The sequence below is a fragment of the Acomys minous genome (genome assembly GCF_964271855.1).
Source record: "Acomys minous genome assembly, chromosome: 13".
Lineage (NCBI taxonomy): Eukaryota > Metazoa > Chordata > Mammalia > Rodentia > Muridae > Acomys > Acomys minous.
Window position 1 is genome coordinate 5,017,240 of NC_140495.1, and position 22,289 is coordinate 5,039,528.

General features: G+C 45.1%; 1 protein-coding gene across 1 annotated transcript in view; it reads left to right on the plus strand.

The window, feature by feature from the left end:
• Positions 1–7,779: 7,779 nt before the first annotated feature.
• Positions 7,780–22,289, plus strand: part of OXSR1 (oxidative stress responsive kinase 1) — a 71,459-nt gene continuing 56,949 nt past the window's right edge. The window contains exon 1 of the mRNA XM_084754922.1: positions 7,780–8,153. Coding sequence (XP_084611048.1) covers positions 8,084–8,153 — 70 coding nt within the window. The 5' untranslated portion in view covers positions 7,780–8,083. The remainder of the gene's footprint in view (positions 8,154–22,289) is intronic.

The window sequence follows — 22,289 nt, forward strand, 5'->3', positions numbered from 1 at the left end:
AGGGGTGTTTACATAAGCCTTGGCTCTCCTATGGAGGGACTGCTGGTGACTGGTGCTTACAAAGACCACACCGCCTTCAGGTACCTTCCCCGCTCCTGCCCTTCCACTGCTAGTCGTCCTCATCCCATAATCACTTGGGGTTTCTCCAGAGTAGCCAGCTTGGAGGGGCTGCACCAGGCTCCTGGCCTTTCCTTTGTCCTGCTTATGCCTGGGCAAGCAGCTCCCTTGCCAAACTATTCTCAATCATCTACTTTGATGGTGTCATTTATTCCTAATTGGTATACTTGATGCAGCAATTGGTACTGGGAATGGCCTTAAGATGGGATTCTGGAGCTAAGAATCATATGATCCGTTGGAAAGTGACAGCCTGGCAATTCACAGCAAGCAGTGTCATCAAAGAAACTGAAGACCATACTAGAGATACCGGTTGGTGGGCAAGCCAGGCAGTGTGAGCACCAGGGCTACCTGGTACACTGACCCATCAGGTTGGACTGGCACCTCAGGCTCTCATTGTGCAATGGAAGTGTTATATGCTGAGCTTAGGCAAAGGCACAGTGAACTCTTCTTACCCACAATCCCACTGCCTATGTCTCTACCTATGCCTTTAAAGGAACACACTTCCTCAGTTAGTGGAGGGAAAGACAGCACAGGTTTCATTCAGAAAGGAGTCTGTCTAGTGGCCAAGAGTGACAGCTGTTGTTCCCAGCCTCACATGGAGTGGCTTGAGAAACCACCAGTGATGTTTGAGTCCGACGGACAGCATTGCTGCAGGTCTATCCGAGGTCCAGATCTGGCTTCACTTATGGCTAGTAATTAATGGGTATGCCAGGTGATCAGGAATTTTGAAAGGACAGACTTAAAGACCGGTGACAAGGAGGGAAAGGGGAAAAGGTCTGTAGCTAGATTGTTCCCAATGTCCCACAGGAATGCACATGCAGTGGCATTTCTGGGGGGACTCTCAGATATCAGGAGAGAAAGTCGGATGGCTCCTCCTGGAGACATCAGTTGGCCTCAGCTCCAGATGTGCTAGCATCGGCTGATAGGTCCAGTTACAACGAGATCAGAATTGCAGGGAAAGGGACTGTGGTGGCATCATAACATAGATTTCTCTCTGCTTAAAGAAGTAGACATTTAGCTGGGCGTGGTGGCACATACATTTAATCCCAGCACTCCGGAGGCAGAGGCAGGCGGATTGCTGTGAGTTCGAGGCCAGCCTGGTCTACAAAGTGAGTCTAGGACAGCCAAGGCTACACAGAGAAATTCTGTCTTGAATCCCCCCCCCAAAATAAAACCAAACCAACCCAAACAAACAACCATCCCCCCCCCAAAAAAACCCCCAAACAAACAGAAGTAGTAGACATTTAGTCAGAAAAAGGGAGCTGGAGAGATGGCTCAGTGGCTTAGAGAGCTTACTGTTCTGAGGAGGATCCAGGTTTGACTTCCAGCAAACGCCTGATGGCCGACTCCTCTATAACTCCAGCTCCGGGGGATTTAATGCCCTCCTATAGCCTCTGTGGGCATCAGGTCTGCACATGATGCACAAACACACCCTCAGGCTTTTAGACACCCACACACAGAAGATAAATCCTTAAGAAGAAAACAAATGAAAAGATAGATTTTGGTAGGTTGTAGGAAGGAAAGGAGTGTAATGCTCCGATGAGGAAGAATTTGGAAAGAGTAAGGGTAACTTCAACGACAGTTGTTTTAGCGAGATGGTGTGATGGGACTTGAACCCTGAAGTGAGTCTGAAGCATCCAGGGAAGAGCCCCTCACAGCTCTCCCACAGAGGGGTGAGAAAATGTGAAGGCTGAGGGGAGCCAGCGAGAGCAGGAGAAGAACAAGAAGGAAGGCTCCCAGGGGTCTAGCCTTGAGCTTGCTGGGTAGCCAACAACTTTGAACACCTGGTTGTCCTGCCTCTACCTCCCAGCGCAGGCCTCAGAGGGCTGTACCGGCAGGTTTTAGATCAACTTGACGCCTGCTAGAGTCATCAGAGAGGAAGGAGCCTAGTTGAAGAAAGGCCTCAGCCCAGCCCCCTGTGGGTGGGGCCATCTCTGGGCTGTGGTCATGGGTCCTTTAAGGAAGCAGGCTGAGCAAGCCATGATAAGCCAGGCAGTAAGCAGCACCCACCGTGGCCTCTGCATCAGCTCCTGCCTCCAGGGTCCAGCCTGGCTTGAGCTCCTGTCCTGACTTCCTTCAGTGATGGACTATGGTGTGGAAAATTGAGCCACATAAACCCTTCCCTCCCCAGCTTGCTTTTTGGTCATGGTGTTTCATCCCAGCAATAGAAACCCTAAGACGGGCTGAGCCACCCAGCTTAGGCTCCTCTGTTTGCTTTGTGCTGTGGTTACTTTCTTTCTACCTGCATAGTCATCTAAGCTACTTTTACATGGCCATAGTATATTTCTGCTGCTATACAGTACCCACTACCTTAGTATTTTCATACTTTGCTTGTGTGGTTTCCTTTACTTCCTCATTCTTTTAAATGTCACTGTGGGTGTTCCTGGATATGCTACTTAAAATATATGCACAAGAGTTGGTTTTGGCTGTAGATTGGACAGTGGAGTGTAGGGTTTGGAGCAGAAGCGTGGTTTTTACTTTGCCAGGATACATCAACTCACATTCCAATTAGCGGAGGATGAGAGTTTCTGCTGTTTAGCATTTCTGCCAGCATTTAGTGTTCTCTCATTTAAAATTCTTTATCTGGGCTGGATAGATGGCTCAAGGGTTAAGAGCACTGACTGCTCTTCCAGAGGTCCAGAGTTCAATTCCCAGCAACCATATGGTGGCTCACAACCATCTATAATGAGATCTGGTGCCCTCTTGTGGAGTGCAGGCACACATGCAGGTAAAATACTGTATAAAAACAAAACAAAAACGTAAAAATGGTCAAAAAGCAGCCAGGCATGGTGGCGCATGTCTGTAATTCCAGCACCTGGGAGGCAGAGGTAGGCAGATCTCTGTGAGTTCAAGGCCAGCCTGGTCTACAAAGCAAGTCCAGGACAGCCTGCGCTGTTACACTGAGAAACCCTGTGTCCAAAAACAAAGGGGGGAAAAAAGGTCCAAGAGCAACTTGGGGTTTATTTGCTTTACAGAGTACAGTTTATTATGAAGAGAAGCCAAAGTGGGGACTCAAGACAGGGATCTGGGAGGTAGGAACAGAAGCAGAGGCCATGGAATGATGCCACAATTAATTTCATAATGAGGTTTGCTTTACTGTCTCTCTCCTGAGATGGTCTCATGCAGCCCCGGTGGGCCGTGAATCCACTAATGCAGCCGCAGGCGGCCTTGTTCTTCTGCCTCCACTTCCCAAGCTCTGAGGTTACAAGAATTTGTTACCATGTTCAGCCTTGAAGTAGGCTTTTTTGTTTTGTTTTGTTTTGTTTTGTTTCCAAGACAGGGTCTCTCTGTGTCACCTTGGCTGTCCTGGACTCTCTTTGTAGACCAGGCTGGCCTTGAACTCAAAGCAAAGTGCCTGCCTCTGCCTCCCGAGTGCTGGGATTAAAGGAGTGTGCCACCACTGCCCGGCTTGGAAGTAGGTTTTTATATTTGTTTGTTTTTGAGTAGAACAGGTTGAGGAAAGGGAGAACAAATTCCTGAAAGTAGGAGAGGCACCAAGGATGAATAAACAGTAGGCTTTAAGAAAGACCTAGTAAGGGCTGGAGAGATGGCTCAGAGGTTAAGAGCACTGTTTTGATCTTCCAGATGTCCTGAGTACAAATCCCAGCAACCATATGATGGCTCATAACCACACAGAATGAGATCTGCTGCCCTCTTCTGGCGAGCAGGTGTACATGCTGGCAAACACTGTATACATAATAAACAAATAAATCTTAAAAAAAAAAAAAAAAGACCTAGTAAACCTATCATAGATACTGTTTGAAATGTTGACAGCACCTAGTAACTGGCCACCTCAACCACATATTTCCCATTTTACACTTAATTAGCCTGAGCTAATTAAGCTGCTGTGGTGCAAAGGCTCCATCTTAGGCATGGACTGGTCATTTCTTCCTTACAATCACCTTCGCACCCACCATGTGTGCCCTAAGTGTCTGTCACTTCGGTTATTCGTAATGTGAATTCACCAAGATGTCAGTTTCTCACCGGGCTCCAGGCCCTTAGCTTATGTACACAGTTCACGTACTAACACCCTGACCCAACATGCTTCTGCAAGGTGTTACGCCAAACGCAAGGCAGAACGCACACCGAAGTGGGGTATGGTTGTCACCTCTTGTCCTTATAAGGGATGACATCACATTTCATGTGACATGTACAACAGACTGGATGGAGGGATAGATGTCAGCAGTCTGTAACTCACCTTGGTACTGATACACAAGTGAAAAAACCAGCTCATCACAGAGACATAACATTGTATTAAAAAAAAATATTCAGAGCCGGGCACGGTGGTACATGTCTTTAATCCCAGCACTCGGGAGGCAGAGACAGGTAGATCTCTCTGAGTTCAAGTCCAGTCTGGTCTACAAAGTGAGTCTAGGACATCCAAGGCTACACAGAGAAAACTTGTCTTGAAAAACAAAACTATATATATCTATCTATCTATCTATCTATCTATCTATCTATCTATCTATCTATCTATCTATCTATCTACCTATCTATCTACTCAGAGGGGTGGGAGTACAGCTCAGTGGTTCAGGATGAAGTCATAGGTTTAATCCCTGGTATTGCCAGAAAGGAAAACAGTAGTTCAGATTCCTCACAGGGGTTGCCCACTAATTTCTGCACTTCAAAAGCAGTTTTTTTTTTAATTTAAAAAGCCTATAAAACTCGAATTAGGATAGCTACATAACTACCAGCTGATTACCCAAGACATCACTGGTCTTGAAATACATCTTTTCCTATGTGTACTGCAGGTGCTAACGGCAAAACTCCAGGCAGGCAGCTGCACAAGTGAAAAAGCATGTATAGGCCTTCACATCTGGTTTCTCAGTCCAGTGACACACGGTGGCAGGTCACAGTCCTTGGGCCTGATGCAGAGTCTGCCTTCTGACAGCATTGGTACATAGGCACTGGGCTGGGGAGAGGTAAGGGGCAGTTAACACTGAAGGGATCAAGAGTTCCTGGTTAACAGCTCACCTTTCTTCCTGCTCCTCCCTTGTGGTCCTGAGACCTGGCCTTCAGGAATTCTAGGCTGGCAAGAATTCTACCATAGCCGGGCACGGTAGCACACGCCTTTAATCCAGCACTCAGGAGGCAGAGGAAGCCGGATCTCTGAGTTCTGAATTTGAGGCCAGACTGGTCTACAAAATGAGTCCACGTCAGCCAAGGCACACAGAGAAACCCTGGGTCGAAAAACCAAACCAAACCAAAACAATGTGGGAAAAACAAGGATTCTCCTCTTGAGTAAAATATGCTATACTTTCAAGAACCAGGGTGGGATGTGGTGGATGCTGGCTACAAGGAACAGGGTTCCAAAATCACTCTACAATTCCTTCTCTCTCTTCCCTAGATGGTTATCAATGGAGCTATAAGCACAAGTGGGCTAAAACCATCATTTTATTAAAAGTACCTATTTTAAGCACACTTTATATAGCTGGCTCCCTAACTATTTGCTATCATAGTACACTTTTCCTGTATGGCACTTTATGACTTATAATTGCTTAACTAGTAATTTACTTAAGCTCTCTGCTGTTGACTACAAAAACTGTATACTTCACAAAAAAAAAAAAAAAAAAAAAAAAAAGGAACTAACTGCTCCAGCGCTCACAAGGAAGATACCGAGGCTGAAGCTTGCACTTGTGGCCTCAAATACTCAATCCTTGCTTCCTTGCTCTTTAAAATCATGGTACTGTAACCTCTATCAGCCCAGAGAGGGAAAGTCAGGGACGGGGGAAACAGAGCAGATCTATAGGGCGGCTTCCTCTTCTACTAATCCATTAAGGCGACGTGTGAGGAGGTAAGTGAGAACACATTAGTGAGTGTGAAGTGGCGTAATCTAACAATAATTTAGACCCGCTATCTTGACATTTCACCGCGAGACTGGTAGTTCCTTTACTTGGGGGAAGGGGGAAAAGCCAGGAGGCAGTCCTGAATTCTATACCAAAGGAAATGAAAGAAAATTGTAAAGTCTGTCCGTGGTGCACACAGGCCAGTAATTCCAGATTATCTTCGGTTTATTGTTTTTTTTTTTTTTTATTGGTACAAACCTTGACAGTTCTAATCCTTCCCCAGCTCCTCCTGATGTTACTTTTACTCTTCTCCTTCGAGTAGGTAAAAAGGTATCACACGTGTTGCGCTTCAGACCGGGAAAGCAGCTGAGGAGCCTTTGCAACCACGGCGGACCTAGCTAGCCTCCAGGTTCTCCCAGATGCCCTCAATCCCTCTAGCCTGAACTTTCCAGTCCAGGGGCAGAGTTTGCCCTTCCCTTTCAGTATACGATCAGATTTTCCTTCCCCTCCCCCCCCTCCACATGGCGACTTCCTGGCCCCGGTCTTTGGGGACCATTGAACACTCCGAGAGATGCTCCCAATAAGCCTGCATTTATATACTTTAACTTGTCTTGAACTGGCTCATTTCACCCCGGTAAAAATGAGAACCTAGCAACATGCAGTAAATGTGCAACTGGTAATGCCGGAAACGTCTTTCTACAGCAAGACCTTGCGCCTTTGCTGAGACTGGAATACCCATTTTCTGTTTCTTGAAGTCACCTTAGTCCTGTAACGTCTGTTCCAAATGGCACCTCGTCCTGAGGTGTTCTACAAGTCCTAGCAACCGGATATGCTCAGTGGACTTTCTACTCGAGAGTTCAGCAGTGTTGCCAGTGCCTGCACTGACAGTGTTCCGCTGAGACTATCCCCATGGACCCCACCCAGGTTGACGCTTTTATAGTTTTGTTTCTTCCCCTCTCCTTCCTATTTTACTAAAACGCGATCTTCTAAGGTCGAGAAAACTTAACTTTCTGTAATGTTGACAAAAGACAGAGCCCTTGAAATGACCCCAAGGCGCGTGACAAAACCTCACCTAACAGTCAAGGCGGTGCTGGGCAGAGCCAACTAACCAAGGTCCGGGAGGCAGGTGCTAATTGGCTCTCTAGACTCGACGCTGAGGAGACAAAAAACTCGCTTCCGCCCGGATCCTGGAGGCGGCGCTGAGTACTTCCGCCTCAGAAAAAAAAAATGTCATCACCAGCTGAGCTTCCGGTTCCATTCTGGAGCCGCGCCCCCCAAGACCTTTTATCCTATTTGGCCGTCGTCCAAGCACCCAACCCAGCCTGGGCTTCTCCACACCCTGGGGAGCGGTTTGTACGTTGTAAGGGCGTAAAGGTGACGCCGTGACGTCACCTCAGAGCACAGCGTCCTTCAAGGTTGTAGCGCTCCGGCAGAAGCCCGAGTCAAGCTCCCGGAGGCGGGACTAACGTATGATTGATGTCCACACGTACCAGTTGCCCTTCTCATACTTCCTCAAACCAACCAGTGAATGGGAAGCGGCGACGGTAACGTCAGTCCGCCGCTGCAGGAAGCTCCGCTCCCTCCGCTTGGCACTCAGTGGCCGCCATGCTTGGTGTGGCTACTCGTTCTGAGGATGTTTGCTCTCTTTTGGCTTTCAGATACCCTCAGCGATCTACGTAATGAGCGTTTCCTTCCCTCTGTCAACTTCCATTCTCTCCGGCTCCTTCCTCGCTTGCTGCTTGTCCAGCCACACCTAAGATGGCGGCTGGAGGCAGCCGGCCGAGGCCAGGGTTCCCCGGCGTGATGACGTCAGCGCGCTGCGCGTCAGCAGGTGGAGGGAGAAGGGAAAGTTTGGCCGGTGCTTGGGGTTCGGGTGGAGGGCGGGACGGAGGGGCAGGGCCGAGGAGAAGCTTGTGTCGCGGTGCCGTGGAGGCTGAGGCCCGCTCGTGGGCTGGGCCGGGGACTGCAGGACGCGGAGCCACAGGAGGCGAGGTCGGCCTCAGCTTGCGCGCCCCTGCCTCGGAGCCGCGCGCGCTTGACCCGCGCGTCCCGGCGTCGTGCGCCCCAAGGCTGGGCCGAGCGACTCGTGGGGGGCGGCGGCTGGGCGTGGGGAGGCGCGCGGCGAGTGGAACGGAGAGCCCGGAGCGTGAGGGATTGCGGAGCCAGGCGCTGCGGCCGTCATGTCCGAAGACTCGAGCGCCCTGCCCTGGTCCATCAACAGGGACGACTACGAGCTGCAGGAGGTGATCGGTGAGAGCCGAGGGGCGACGCGCGGGGACTCTGGGCCCGAGCCTTGCAGGGGCACTGGTGCGAGGCGTGCGCACAGGGTGGGGCTCCCTCGGTTGGGAGAGGCGTACCTGAGAACAGATGTGTCCTGTGCAGAAAGAGCCGTGTGGATGGGCCTGGTCGAGGCGGCACTGGGGGTTCGGGGGCAGAGCCGTCCGTGTTTCGGATCGTGGGCTATATGGGCACGTACGTCCATTCCTGCCTGTGCGCGAACGACCCTTTCTAGTGGACACGAAGTGTACAGGGGCAGGGATGGGGCTGAGGGGAGCTGCAGGTGCCCGGTGCAGAGCAGGTTAGACGCAGCTCCGACTCCTTATAACTGACTTCTCTGGTCGAGGAGGCAGATGTTAACTAAATAGAAAGAATGAAAAAGCTGTGAGGGTCTCGGTAGGTGGCAGGAAGGGAGTGAGCCAGATGACTCATCCAAGTGACTTGGATGAGTTAGGTGATTTCAGGGAAAATTGCTTTTCTAAGGTCAAGACCTGTAAATTGAGTCGAGGGAAGATTGCAGTCTCGGCACCCCTCCCTCCCGCCCCCCATGAGGGGTAAAGAAATGTGAAGACTCTGAGGAGAAAGTGCTTGATAAGGTTTAGGACCAGAAAAAGGGCACAGGTAGATCTCAGGGACCTTTGAAGCTATGGTAAAGATTTTGGAGTTGTAAGTGTCCTTGGAGGGCTTCAACTAGGGACCATGGCGTGATCTGTAAATCTGGTTTCCATGTGTGCAGTGGACCGGAATTGGGTCGGACGTCAAGCATGGATTGTCACTCCGAGGTGTATACTGCATGAGGAGGTGGTTGTTGAGGGGCCAGGGATGAGGGGAGGATTTGTAGCACAGCAGTAACCCAGGGACTGTAGAAATGAAACGGAGCCAGCCGGGCAGTGGTGGCACATACCTTTAGTCCCAGCACTCGGGAGGCAGAGGCAGGTGGATCTCTGAGTTCCCGGCCAGCCTGCTCTACATAGAGTGAGTTTCACAAACTCTGCCTCACCTTAGTTAAACAAGGGCTTAGTCAGCTTACATGAGCAGATCCCTGAGTGTTGGGAGAAGATGGTTTACACTGACAGCATCCTGCCTTAAAATTAGTTTTATAATAGAGATCAGTCGAAGACCCCGTAGCTTCCTTAAAGGTGCCATTGTTTATTGCACTGTTAAAAAAAAAAAGCAACCCACCAATTTTCTGTGTGTGTGTGTGTGTGTGTGTGTGTGTGTGTGTGTGTGTGAGAGAGAGAGAGAGAGAGAGAGAGAGAGAGTGTGTGTGTGTGTGTGTGTGTGTGTGTGTGCATGCGTGCATGCATGCTCAACAGTAGCTTTCCGCCTTATTTTTTGACCAGTCTCGTTAGTTGACCTGGAACTCACCATTTGGCTAGGCTGACTTTAGAGTCTTGTCTCTGCCTCCCAGAACCAGGATTTCAGGCTCTTCACAGCATCGCTGGGCCTGACACTGTACATGGTGCTGGGGATCCAAACTCGCTCAGCAAGCACTTTACGCTGAGCTATCTCTCCAGCCTCTCTATATAGATATATAATATATTATATATCTACACACACATATGTATTTTATACTTTATTGGCCTCCTGATTTCCAACAACATGGGCTAAGTTTTATCTAAAAGATATGCGCTGGCCAACGAGGTAAAGGAGGTTGTTGTCAACCTGAGGATCTGCGTTCCACTCCTCGGACCCTCTTGGTGGAAGGAGAAGCATGTAGTGGCGTCTTGCTCCCCCCCCCCCCAATAGAAGCTGAATAAAGCATGGAGGATGCTGATGTTTAAGTCACTTCATAGGTCCGCCTTGCTGCGTGTTGGCTCTTTGATGTGCACTGGTTGAACTAGGTACATCTCTTTCTCTTGTGCAGGCTCTCCTGATTGGTTGTTTTCTTGGGACTTTAATGAAGGGTTTAAATTCCAGGATAATGTCAGGAAAGAAAAGGGTCTGTTACTGTTAAGGAAGAGTGACATTGCTTTTCTCTCTGGTGGGTGTATGTCCTTCCGAGTTCTCCACAGCCTAACGAGGGTGAAAGGAGGGCTTATAGTTGTCATCCTTGATGCTTTTGCTGTGTACTGTGAACTATCAGATTTGGAAGGGCTATAGAGCTTTAGTGACATTAACTTTGCATACTCAGCTATAGAGCAGGATGTCTGAGTGGGCAATAAGAAGGAGTCTGTCAGTTGTTTGAGCGGATTCTCACCCCAGTCACAGAGTGATCCACAGTTCATCATAGGCTAAGAATGCCAGTGTGATTTGGTCATCTTTTAAAAATCCTGGTGGCTGGAGAGATGGCTTAGCAGTTAAAAGCATTTACTACTCTTCAGAGGACCTGAGTTTGGGTCCCAGCTCCTGTGTCAAGTGGCTTACAGCTGCCTGAATTAGAAGCTCCAGATCTGATGACCTCTCCTGGCTGTAGGTACCACCCACATCTACAAGACATTTGAATACACAGATACACATGTAAATAAAAAAGACAATAAATCTTAAAATAAGCTTACTTAAAATTTCTGACTTAATACTGTGAATTTCAGTCATTATAACATTATGTGATTCTTTTTTTTCCTTCCATCATCCAGCTTTAGAATATTTTCATCATCCCAATGAGATTCTTTTGTTTCCTGGTCCCAGTCAGCCACAAATTTATTTTTGCCTATAGGTTTGTCTTTTGTAGAACTTTACTTAAGTAGGGTCATATAATAATGGCCCTTTGGTGTTCGTCTTCTGTCACATAGCACACCATTCTGACTTCCCTAAAAACGTTTGTGGAGGTATAATTTACATCCCATAGAGTTAATCTGATTAAAGTGTGCAGATCAGTAATATTTTAGGAAATTTGCAGAGTTGCTCAGCCACACCACAGTCCAGTTTTAGAGCATTTCTCTCATTCCAAAGCGATGCCTCATGTCCATCTGCAGCGACTCCCTGCTCCACCCCAGCCCCAGGCAGCCAAAACTTAACTTTCTGCCTCTATAGACTTTTCCCTCTGGATGCTTCATATGAGAGTAACCTATAATGTGTATTTCTTGGTGTTTGTCGTCTCTTCCTTTATGTATTTGCTGAGGCTCACCCACGTTCTGCAGCATGTAGAAACAGTTATACATAGTTCCTTTGATTGGATCCCAGTTGGTGTCCAATGGACTCTTCCTGTTCCTTGGCTGTTTAGAATAAAGCTATTAGTATTCGTAGCAAGTCTTATTTGGAAAATGTTCTATTTTCCTTGTACAAATCCAGGAGTAGAATTTCAGGGTAAGTTAACTTTTCTCTATAAACCACCAAAATGGTTTTTCATTCTACTCCTTTGTATGAGAATTTCCATTTCTGTATAACTTAGCAATTTGCAGTTTGTCTGTGTGAATGTATATGTGTGTTCAGGGGAGCAAGCCCAGGGCCCCACACACGCTGGAGGACATGGCTAGCCCTGCCTCTGTGGTTATAGCTGTTCTGGTGGGCGTGGGGTGCTGCCTGACTGCACTTCTCCAAGGACTAGTGATGGTGAAGATCCTGTGTGCCTGCTTATTAGACTTCGTGCACATATCTTTAGTTCTTTTACTTGGGTTGTACTTAGGGACTTTTCTGAGGCAAGGTTCCTCCTGGAGCCCAGGCTAGTCTCAGATTGGTGGCAGCTTTCTTTCTTTCTTTCTTTCTCTTTTTCTTTCTTTCTTTCTCTTTTTCTTTCTTTCTTTCTCTTTTTCTTTCTTTCCCCCTTTCCCTTCCTTTCTTCCTCCCTCCCTCTCATCCTTCCTTCCTTTCCCTTTACCGTCTGTCTGTCTGTCTGTCTGTCTGTCTTTTTTGTCTGAGACAGGGTCTGACCATGTAGCCCTGGCTGTCCTGGAGCTCCCGATATAGATCAGTTTGGCCTCGAGCTCACAGATCTTCCTGCCTCTGCCTTCCAAGTGCTGGGATTAAAGGTGTGTGCTACCACGCCTGGCTGGGGGAGGGATTTTTTTCTTTCTTTTTGAGACAGGGTTTCTCTGTGTAGCCTTAACTATCCTGGACTCTCTTTGTAGCTCGAACTTATAGCGATCCACATGCCTCTGCCTCATGAGTGCTGGGATCAAAGGTGTGCGCCACCACTGCCTGGCTATGGGGGCCAGTTTTTCAAGACAGGGTTTCTCTGTGTGATAGCCCTGGCCATCCTAGACTCACATTGTAGACCAGGCTGTCCTTGAACTCATAGTGAGATCCAGCTGCCTCTGCCTTCTGAGTGCTGGGATTAAAAGCCTACCCCCAGCTTTTTTTTTTTAAACATTGTAACTGTAGCTGCTACATTTAAGTCTCTGATATGTCTTGAGGTTTTTGTATGATGAGAGAGAAGTAACTACCTTGTTTTGTACTTAAAGACCTTGAGACATAGAAGGTGAGAGAACAACTTTAAGAGTCATCTCTCCTGCTGTGTGGGTTCTGGGGTCAGACTCTGGTCATCAGGCACCTTGACCCTTTGAGCCATCTCACTGGCCCCTTGTTCTCCTTTATGGTAACACAAAGGAGCATGCTTTAAAGTTTCCTGTGTGATTATTTGTAAAAGATGTTAGTATCCTTACAGTTAATCACGTTACTAACTTTGAACTCATTTCTGGTTTAGATTACATAGACATTTTCAGCATGTTATGGCTGGAGAAATGGCTCAGCAGTTCAGAGCACTTGCTGTTATTTCAGAGGACCCAGGTTCAATTCCCAGAACCGATGTTTGGTAGCTCACGACTGCCTGTAATTCCAGTTAGAGGGGATTTGACACCTTATTTTGGCTTCTGTTAGTGTGTGTGCACACAAGTAAAAATAGAATGTTTAAAAAAAGAATTCCAGCACAGTTATACTATATTTGATATGTGTAGAAGCAGTTTTAAAAGTAAGGAATTTGGAGTTAGACTGACTAAGCTTGTCTTTACTGCTTAATGGCTTTGTGATTGTGGGCACATTTCATGCAGTTTGCTTTTTTGTTTGTTTTGTTTTTTGAGACAGAGTTTCTGTATGTGTAGCCCTGGCTGTCCTAGACTCCCTTTGTAGACCAGGCTGATCTCAAATTCACAGAGATCCACCTGCCTCTGCCTCCTGAGTGCTGGGATTACAGGCGTGCGTCACTTCGCTTGGCTTATGCAGTTGGTTTTAATGTCCAGTGTTTTGATGCTAGTAGTACCTGTCATGGGGACTTGGATTGAGAGCAGTTGTTTGTGCATCTGTTTTAGTGTGTATTAAATGCTCTCTAAAGCAGTGGTTATTGTCTAATTCCTTTACCCATCTTTCTTTCTTTCTTTCTTTCTTTCTTTCTTTCTTTCTTTCTTTCTTTCTTTCTTTCTTTCTTTCTTTCTTGTGACAGGGTCTACATAGCCCTGGTTGTCTAGGAACTCTGTCGACCAGACTACCTCAAACCCAGAGATCCACCTGCCTCTGCTTCCCCAGAGCTGTGTTAAAAGCCTTGCACCACCATGCTTGGCCCCTTTGTCTGGTATTTCCCAGATCCTGATACTGCTGTGAAACATGAAATTCTATGTGGTTTCAAGTCTTTTAAAAATTAATTTGTGTGTGGGAGGGCACTTGGTCTATGTAGCTCTGTGTGTATGTTGTGTGCACCCTTTGGGGACAGGCCAGAGGTGGACATTGAATGTCTTTTATGGCTGCCCACTCTGTCTTGTTTCTGCACCCCTACCCTCCACTCTGTGCTGGTTACAGACACATGCCCTGACCTACATAGGGGCTGCTATCTGGACGCAAGTCTTCATGTCTGCATATTAGTCACTTTACCCACTGAGCCATTTCTCCAGTCCCATGATTTGAGTTGAAAAATTGTAATAAATATTTTGAATCTGTTTATCGCTTACTGGAACATCTCTGCATGCCCCTTCCCCTTATTTCAGTTTTCATTCAAGTTTTGGTAGGTTGGGGATTTATGCTAGATATGGCAATATAAGGCTCTGCACCGTGGTATTTTTAACACTACATTATGGTGGGAGAGACAGAAACCAGCCTGGCAGAAACCACCTTGTTAAGGAAGGACTGCGCCATGTGACTGTTGTTGTCATATGTGAAAGTCTCAGTTAGTAATAACTGGTTACTTCAGACGAGGCTTAAAACTGGAAAACCCTAGACTAGTTTTGAGATTTCATTTTGGTTGATGTGATTTGCCAGCTTTGACAAAGGCAACTCTCTAGCTTTATTCTTTACTTTCTCCTCACTATTTTAACATTTATGAGTTTTTCCGCTAGCTACACATTTGAATCTTTAAACTTGTGATTGCCAAGTGTAGGTTCTAGAGTGTCCCTCTGTAACTGTGGAAGACTTGATGTTCTGTCTGACCTGATGTTTTCTGCTTAGTTGGGTGGGAAAACCAACTGACATTTACAGTGAGGCTGTTGTTAGATCCTCAACTTCATTAGACCAGAGATTGCCTCTGTCTGCAGGTGTCATAAAGCAAACACCAGGGCTTTAGTACTTTAGTACTTCCCTCCTCTGTATAGAAGACTAAGGTTTTCAGACCATCATAACTTAGTCTGTGACTCTCATTCTCATGATGATGTGATGGGTGTAGATGAGTCCGCACCCTTCCAAAGAGCTCTTCCTCCTGGATGCCTTAATTGGTGACTTCTTCTGTTGGCTTGAACTGTGATTTGGTCATTGCAGAAGGGAGTGAGGAATGACTCTTTTAATTGGGTAGCACATTGTTACTTCAGTAAAATAGAAAGTTGTGATAAAGCTAGTGTGTTGTTTTTGTCAAAACTAGAGTTCTCTTGATAAAGAATTAAGTAGTTAAAAAATAGTTAAAATGGTTAAAGAAGACATTGAAAGTAAATAATTTAACCTGATGCATGCATGGTGAGTAGTTAGTAAATATAGGTGTTAACTGTAAGAGGGAATTACCTACTAGTTAAGAGCAAAGTTCATGTCTTCAAGTCCTGCTTTGCCTTGCACTCACTGGATGATCTATGTCTTTTGGAAATTTTTTGTTTATATTATTTTATGTGTACATATTTTGTCTGTGTGTATGTATGTGTGCCATGTGTGCCTAGTGACCGAGGAGGCTATAAGAGTGTGTCAGACCCCTTGGAATTGGAGTTACAGATAGCTGTGAACTCTTTGGTTTTTCAACACAGGGTTTCTCTGTGTAGCCGTGGCTGTCCTGGACTCTTTTTGTAGACCAAGCCGGCCTCGAACTCACAGTGATCCACCTGCCTCTGCCTCCCGAGTTCTGGCATCAAAGACGTGCGTCACCACGCCCGGCTTAGCTGTGAACTTTTAACCTCTGGGCAATCTCTCCAGCCCATGACTTAAGTCTTAGCTTGGCTTACACTGTTGTGTTTGCATTATTTTGTGAGGGCAGTAATATTAAAGAAATTACTCAGCATAGTAAGTGCTCATTTAATGCCAGCTTTTATGATAATGACGATGGGGTAACACCATAAAGATTCGGCGATTTTTGTGTTCTGTCTTAAGTGAGGAATTCCTTTCCTTGAAGAATATTCTATTATTTGATTGATTTGCTCAAGTATTTATATGTACCAGGCACTGGTCTTGGTTCTGAGATAAAGCAAACACAGAAGTTCTTCCTCTCCTGAAGTTACTAACCCTGCTGTAATGGAAAGGGAGAAGATTGGAGGTTGCTAGAGATAGAAGTGAGGGTCCAGGTTTAAATAGGAGGAGGAGAGCCAAAGCTGACTGACTCATTTACTGGAGTGGGGAGGGGGCGTTTGAATAATGACTCCATGTATATGGCAGGATGGTGTTGCCTGGTTGTAGCCTGGTTTATGATAATAATTCTTTTCTTTCTTTCTTTCTTTTTAAGATTTACTTATTACATATACAGTGTTCTGTCCGCAGGTACACCTGCATACGGAACAGGGCACCAGATCTCATTATAGATGACTGTGAGCCAACACGACTATAAAAGAAACCCTGTCTCAAAAATTCAACCAACCAACCAAACAAAAAGAATAGCACTATAGAATGTACTTTGGAAAATTAACTTGGTTACTGTTGTGCACATAATATGAACATGAGATTGTTTAAACAATGGTACCGTGTAGAACAGTCAGTGTGCATTCTGTGATTTGATAGTTGTTCTCCATATAATCAGCCTTCTTCAGTTACCCGTTTCCAAGAGTCACATAGTGGCTTCTCCCTGACAGCAGAGATGGTTAAGTTTTCTGTGTGGCTTTATGTGTAGAAGAGTGTCTGGTTCACTGCCTAACCTGTGTGCGCAGGGGCCTAGTAACAGAAAGACGTTCAGCCTTTAAAAAAGCAAATTGCAGAGCCCTTCAGTAGTACTCCCTTGGGAGAGTTTTAATTTATATTTTGATAGACAAACCACAAGAGAAGGCAACACAAAATGCATCTGACACCCTTTTCTCATAAGCTATACACAGAAAAGCATCTACAGTTTCTGCTAAGGAAGACATGGAAACCAGGTATGTCCTTTTGGCTTCAGATAGTTGAAGATGGCCCTGAGTCTTCTAAATTGTAAATTAAATCTTAACAGACACTGTAGCAGACTTCTAAGGTGGCTGTGTCATTTGTAATCCTACTACCATTAATGCAGGAGGGTTCCAATATTTTCATATTTTCCTATGGTACTTTATATTTTTTATTTTTTGAGGTAGGATCATTTGATGTATCCCAGGGTGGCCTTGAACTTACGATTTTCATCTCAGCCTTTCTAGCAGTTACTCTCAGCTATTGTCTGTTCTAGGGCCATATTTATGCCAGACTCTACCAAGCTGTGTCCTATAGTCTTCCCTTTTCCAAGCCAAGGCCTAGGCTTTCGAGGCAAGTGCTTCATCTACTAGCAATTTAATTCCCAACCTCTTTTTCTTTTTCTACTTCTTGTTCTCCTCCTCCTCTTGTTCCACCTCCTCCTCCTCTTCTTCTTCTTCTTCTTTTGAGACAGGGTTTCTCTGTGTAGCCATGGCTGTCCTGGACTTGCTTTGTAGACCATGCTGGCCTTGAACTCACAGAGATCCACCTACTCCTGCCCGCTGAGTGCTGGAATTAAAAGTATATGTCATGTCAGGAAGGACTTTCTGTTTGTTTTTGAGACTGTCTTTCATGTACCCCAAACTGGCTTTGAACTCTAGAGACTCCTCCTGCCTGTGCCCCCCAAGTATGATTTCTAAGTGTGAACAACTATGCCGACCTTATGAAGGGGTTTAGAGTAGCCTCAGAAGCTGTTATACTATATATTATATGTTAGTTTTTGACTAGATAGTATTTGAATAGATAATGAAGTGTTTGGTTATACAAACAGTGCATGCTTAAGATAACTTTTTTTGTTTTTTTGTTTTTTGAGACAGGGTTTCACTGTGTAGCCTTGGCTGTCCTGGACTTACTTTGTAGACCAGGCTGGCCTTGAACTCACAGCGATCTGCCTGCCTCTGCCTCCTGAGTGCTGGGATTAAAGGCGTGCGCCACCACGCCCAGCTCCAAGATAACTTTTTTCAAAAAAAAAAAGATGGTCTTTGTCATGTTTTTTTGTTTGCTTTGTTTTTTCTCTCTTTCTTTCTCTGTCCTTTCTTCAGATAGGGTTCTCATTGTGTAGCCCTGGCTGGCCTGGAGCTGGCTGTCTAGACCAGTCTAGTCTTGAACTCACAGAGATTTACTTGCCTCTGCCTCCTTAGTTATGGGAGTAAAGACTGTGGTACCATGTCCAGCTGTCATGTTCTTGTCATGAGTTGACTTGTAATTCAAGAACAGTTAGCAGAATTATCAAATCTTTGTCTATTACAGTTTTTTAACCCAGAAATATAGAATTGATTATTTAATGTCAATATAGTAGAATTATGAATAAAAACAACATCATGTAAGTTGAAAAAATAGCATCATACTTCCTCATTAAAACCTAAAAACAACAGTACTCTGGAGGCAGAGGTGGGCAGATCTCTCTGAATTCTAGGTTAGCCTGGTCTACAGAGTACGTTCCAGGATAGCCAGGGCTACACAGAGAAAACAAGCCATGTCTGAAAAAACTAAAAGACCCCCCCTGCCACAGCCCAAAAACCTATAGACAGAATATTATCGTCATTGTTGTCATCATCATCATCATCATTGTTATTTTTTAATTTACTTACTTGGTTTTTCAAGATAGGGTTTCTCTGTGTAGCCCTGGCTGTCCTGGACTCACTTTGTAGACCAGGCTGACTGGTCTCTCAAGTTCTGGAATTAAAGATGTGGGCCACCAATACTAAGCTGGTTACCACTCTTTCTATTTGTTTTTGAGATAGTGTTTTTTTTTTAAAATGTATTTATTTATTTATTTATTTATTTATTTATTATGTATACAATGTTTTGCCTGAATGTACACCTGCACACCAGAAGAGGACACTAGATTTCATTATAGGCGGTGTGAGCCATCATGTGGTTGCTGGGAATTGAACTCAGGACCTTTGGAAGAGCAGGCAGTGCTCTTAACCTCTGAGCCATCTCTCCAGCCCCTTGAGATAGTGTTTAATGTATCCTAGTATATCTTTAAATTCAATATGTAGCTGAAGATATATTATCTTGAACTCTTTTTGTTTTTTTGAGACAGAGTTTGTCTGTGTAACAGCCCTGGCTATCCTTGAGCTCCTATGGAGACCAGGTGGCCTCAAACTCACAAAGATCCTCCTGCCTCTGCCTCCCAAGTGCTGGGATTGAAGACCTGTACCACTGACTTTGAACTTATTTATTAATTTATTTGTGTTTAACTGTTTATTTATTTCTGAGAGTTTCTCTGTGTAGTCCTAGTTATCCTGGAACTAGCTCTGTAGACTAGGCTGCTATGAAACTCCAAAGATGCCCTGTTTCTGTGTTCCAAGTGCTGGAGTTTAAGGCATGGGGCTCTCTGTGTGTGTAGCTACTTTTAATACTTTATTATATTTACATGTAGAAAATGGTAACCTTCATATCCTTTTATTTATCATTTTGCTCAGTGCCTTTTTCCCTGACATGCTCTCCCTCTCCTTGTTTTGTTTCTGAGACAGGGTTTTACTTTGTAAGCTTGGCTAACCTTGAACTCCCTGAGCCTGGGTTGGCCTAGAATACATACATGATCCTCCTACCTCATCCTGATGAACACTTGAGATTGTAGGCCTGTGATGAAATGGTCCACTGAGATAGTAATTGACAACCACGCTCATTAAACTACTTAAGGTTTTTAGTCCAATAGTGGTCTTGTGACCCTGAAAAGTATCTTGGTGACCAAGATTTTTTAAAGGAAAAGCCACAATTTAAATTAAAGTTAATTTAGGGTAAAAGTAGCATTAGAACATTTATTCTTGGCAGAGCATAATAATTATTTCAGCTATAACAATTTTTTTTACTTATATATTTTTTAGTTAATTTAGCTTGCTTTATTTATTTTGTTCAGTACATTGTAAAGGCCATGGAACTCTCAAATGTAGTGCCAGGGCTGATGTAACTGCTGTGGGGAGGGTATAGAGGGCCAAGAACTGTCTCAGCAAACACAAAATGTAGTTAGACCAGGATGATGTTACCTTAGTCATTTAAGTATCACTGTGCCTCATCATAAACTGTCATATACCTCTCCTGGGATGATGATGATGATGATGATGATGGTGGTGGTGGTGGTGGTGGTGGTGGTGGTGGTGATAAAATAAATGGTTCAGTGGTTAAGAGCATTGGCTGGTCTTCTAGAGAATATGGGTTTGATTCCTAACATCCACAAGGCACCTTACAAACATTTGTAACTCTAGTCCCATGGGATCTGGCCTCTTCAGGCACCAAGCACACACATACTAAAATATCAAATACATAAAATAAATAATAAAATTTAAAACCATTTCCTTTGGTGGTATGTGTGCATAAGGCTAGATGTAGGATGACTTTTGCAGTTGTTCTGCACCTTTTATTTTGAGACCTGGTCTCTTACAGATCCAACAAGACCAGCTAGCCAGCAATTCCCAGATCTTCCTGCCCTTGTCCCCCAGCAGTAGGCCTGCCGGCATGTGCTGGGCTGCCATGCCCAGCCAATGTTTACATGGGTCATGGGCTTCTGATCTCAGGCTCTCATGCTGCTGTGGCACCCACTTGATGGATGGAGCTGGCTTCCCATTTGTAGGTTGGTTCTGAGTCTTTTTTTTTTCTTTTTCTTTTTTTCGTTTGGTTTTTTGAGACAGGGTTTCTCTGTGTAAGTTTGGTTGGTCTAGAGTTGCTTTGTAGACTAAACTGGCCTCCAACCCACAGATATCTGCCTGCCTCTGCTTCCTGAGTGCTGGGATTACAGGCGTGCGCCACTGTGCCAAGCTTTTTGATTCTGAATCTAAAGTTAAGCTTGGGGCTGGATAGATGGCTCAGTGGTTAAGAGCATTGAATACTCTTCCAGAGGACCCAGGTTCAATTCCCAGCAACCACATGGCAGCTTACAACTGTGTGTAACTCCAAGATCTGACACCCTCACCCAGGTATACACACAGGCAAAACATCAATGCACATTAAAAAAAAAAAAGTTAAACTCTACTGAAAGTAATTGCTTGTTATAAAAGAGTCTAGGTAGCTTTCTACCAGAATAGTGGAATCACTTTTAGTTTTGTGTCCAGCTGTCTGCTGAAGACTTTTCATTAGTAGAGTTACTATGCAATACTAAAGCATTTTTTCCCTGTCCATTTGCCAACATTTTCTTGAAATTGCTTTATATTTGAGAAGAACATGAGACAATAGTGGAGGGGGGGAGGAAATCTCATGAGCACTTTCCCCATAGTGTTTTAGTATTTTTCTATCTGAGGCTCACTGTACAAGAACATGGTTAGTATACTAGTGATTACAGTATTGGGTGGAACCCATGTAATTTCGGTGAAATGAATAAAGGGTGGAAAGTTGGTAGGGATAATTTGCCCTTCTGTGTTTTGGTAAAGATTCAAGTACTTTTCAACCTTAATAAGCTCACCCTAGGCCAAGTAATACTTGAGACACAAGGGTATTTGAACAGTTTAAATGACTGAAATTATGCAGTGAGTAAATGACTGAATAATAGCAACCACTAATTGAGTGCCTCTCTGCCAAGCACAGGGTTGGGAAATGGAAGTTTATTCTATCAGTAGCAGTGGAGCTGGAGCACCAGTGTTGAGGCTGTTCAGTGGTACTGCTTGGAACTGGGTGAGTTTTGAGGCAGGCTTTGAAAGGAGGCTGTCTGGGGACTTAGTCGTAGGAAGATGGAAGAAAGGCACATAATGTGCATGAAGATAGTGCTAAAATAAATTAGATTCAGGATATGAAAAAATAAGTTAGAATATGTCCCTTTCTCAAGCACTTAGTGCAGGCTCAAGTAGGCGCTGTAGTTGGGAGGTGTGAGGAGTGGCTTGCTAGTGCACATGCCATTCTTGAGGGAGGGAGGGAGAGAGGGAGGGAGGGAGGGAGGGAGGGAGGGAGGGAGGATTCCCCTAGGAAAGAGTGTCATGGAGTTTATGACTCCTGGAACAGACCGTAGACTCAATCCAATCATAATTAAAAGACTTATTGACTAGGGGGCTAGAGAGATAGCTCAGTGGTTAAGAGCACTGTCTGTTTTTCCAAAGGTCCTGAGTTCATGAGCCCAGATGGTGGCTCATGACCATCTATAATGAGATCTGGTGCCCTCTTCCAGTATACAGGCATGCTTGTAAGCAGAATGCTTATATGCTATAAAGTTTTTAAAAAATCTTTTTTAAAAAAGATTTATTGATTAGCTGCTAGTGGGATGAACAGTCTCTAAGCCAAATTTGAGAATGCCATGAAGAAAGTATCCGGCATGGGGATGGACTTTAAAAGTGAAAACCACACAGACCTTCAATGTCTGTGCAGTTAAGTTAGGTGTTGTTTTCTGCTGTGTTCTGCCAAATTAGGTGGTTAAGGCACTCAGAACAATCCTTGGGTATCTATATAAGTAAGTTACAGAAGCAAAAAGCAGCCAGGCGCATCCTAGAAAGTAGATGGTCATGGCTCTATGGTTTGGGTGGAGTCACTGAGTCACGGTTACTGGAACGCTTATCTTCAGAGACTGGGGTCAGTGACAAACGGCTGCTAGGTACCAAGATGGATGCCTAGAATAAAATGGAGCTTCTTTAGACAGAACAAAGAGAATGTGAGTGAGATTAAGTTTGTAGTTTAATTTTCACAGTCTTAAAGGGCTTGATAAATGTCTTGAACCTTCTT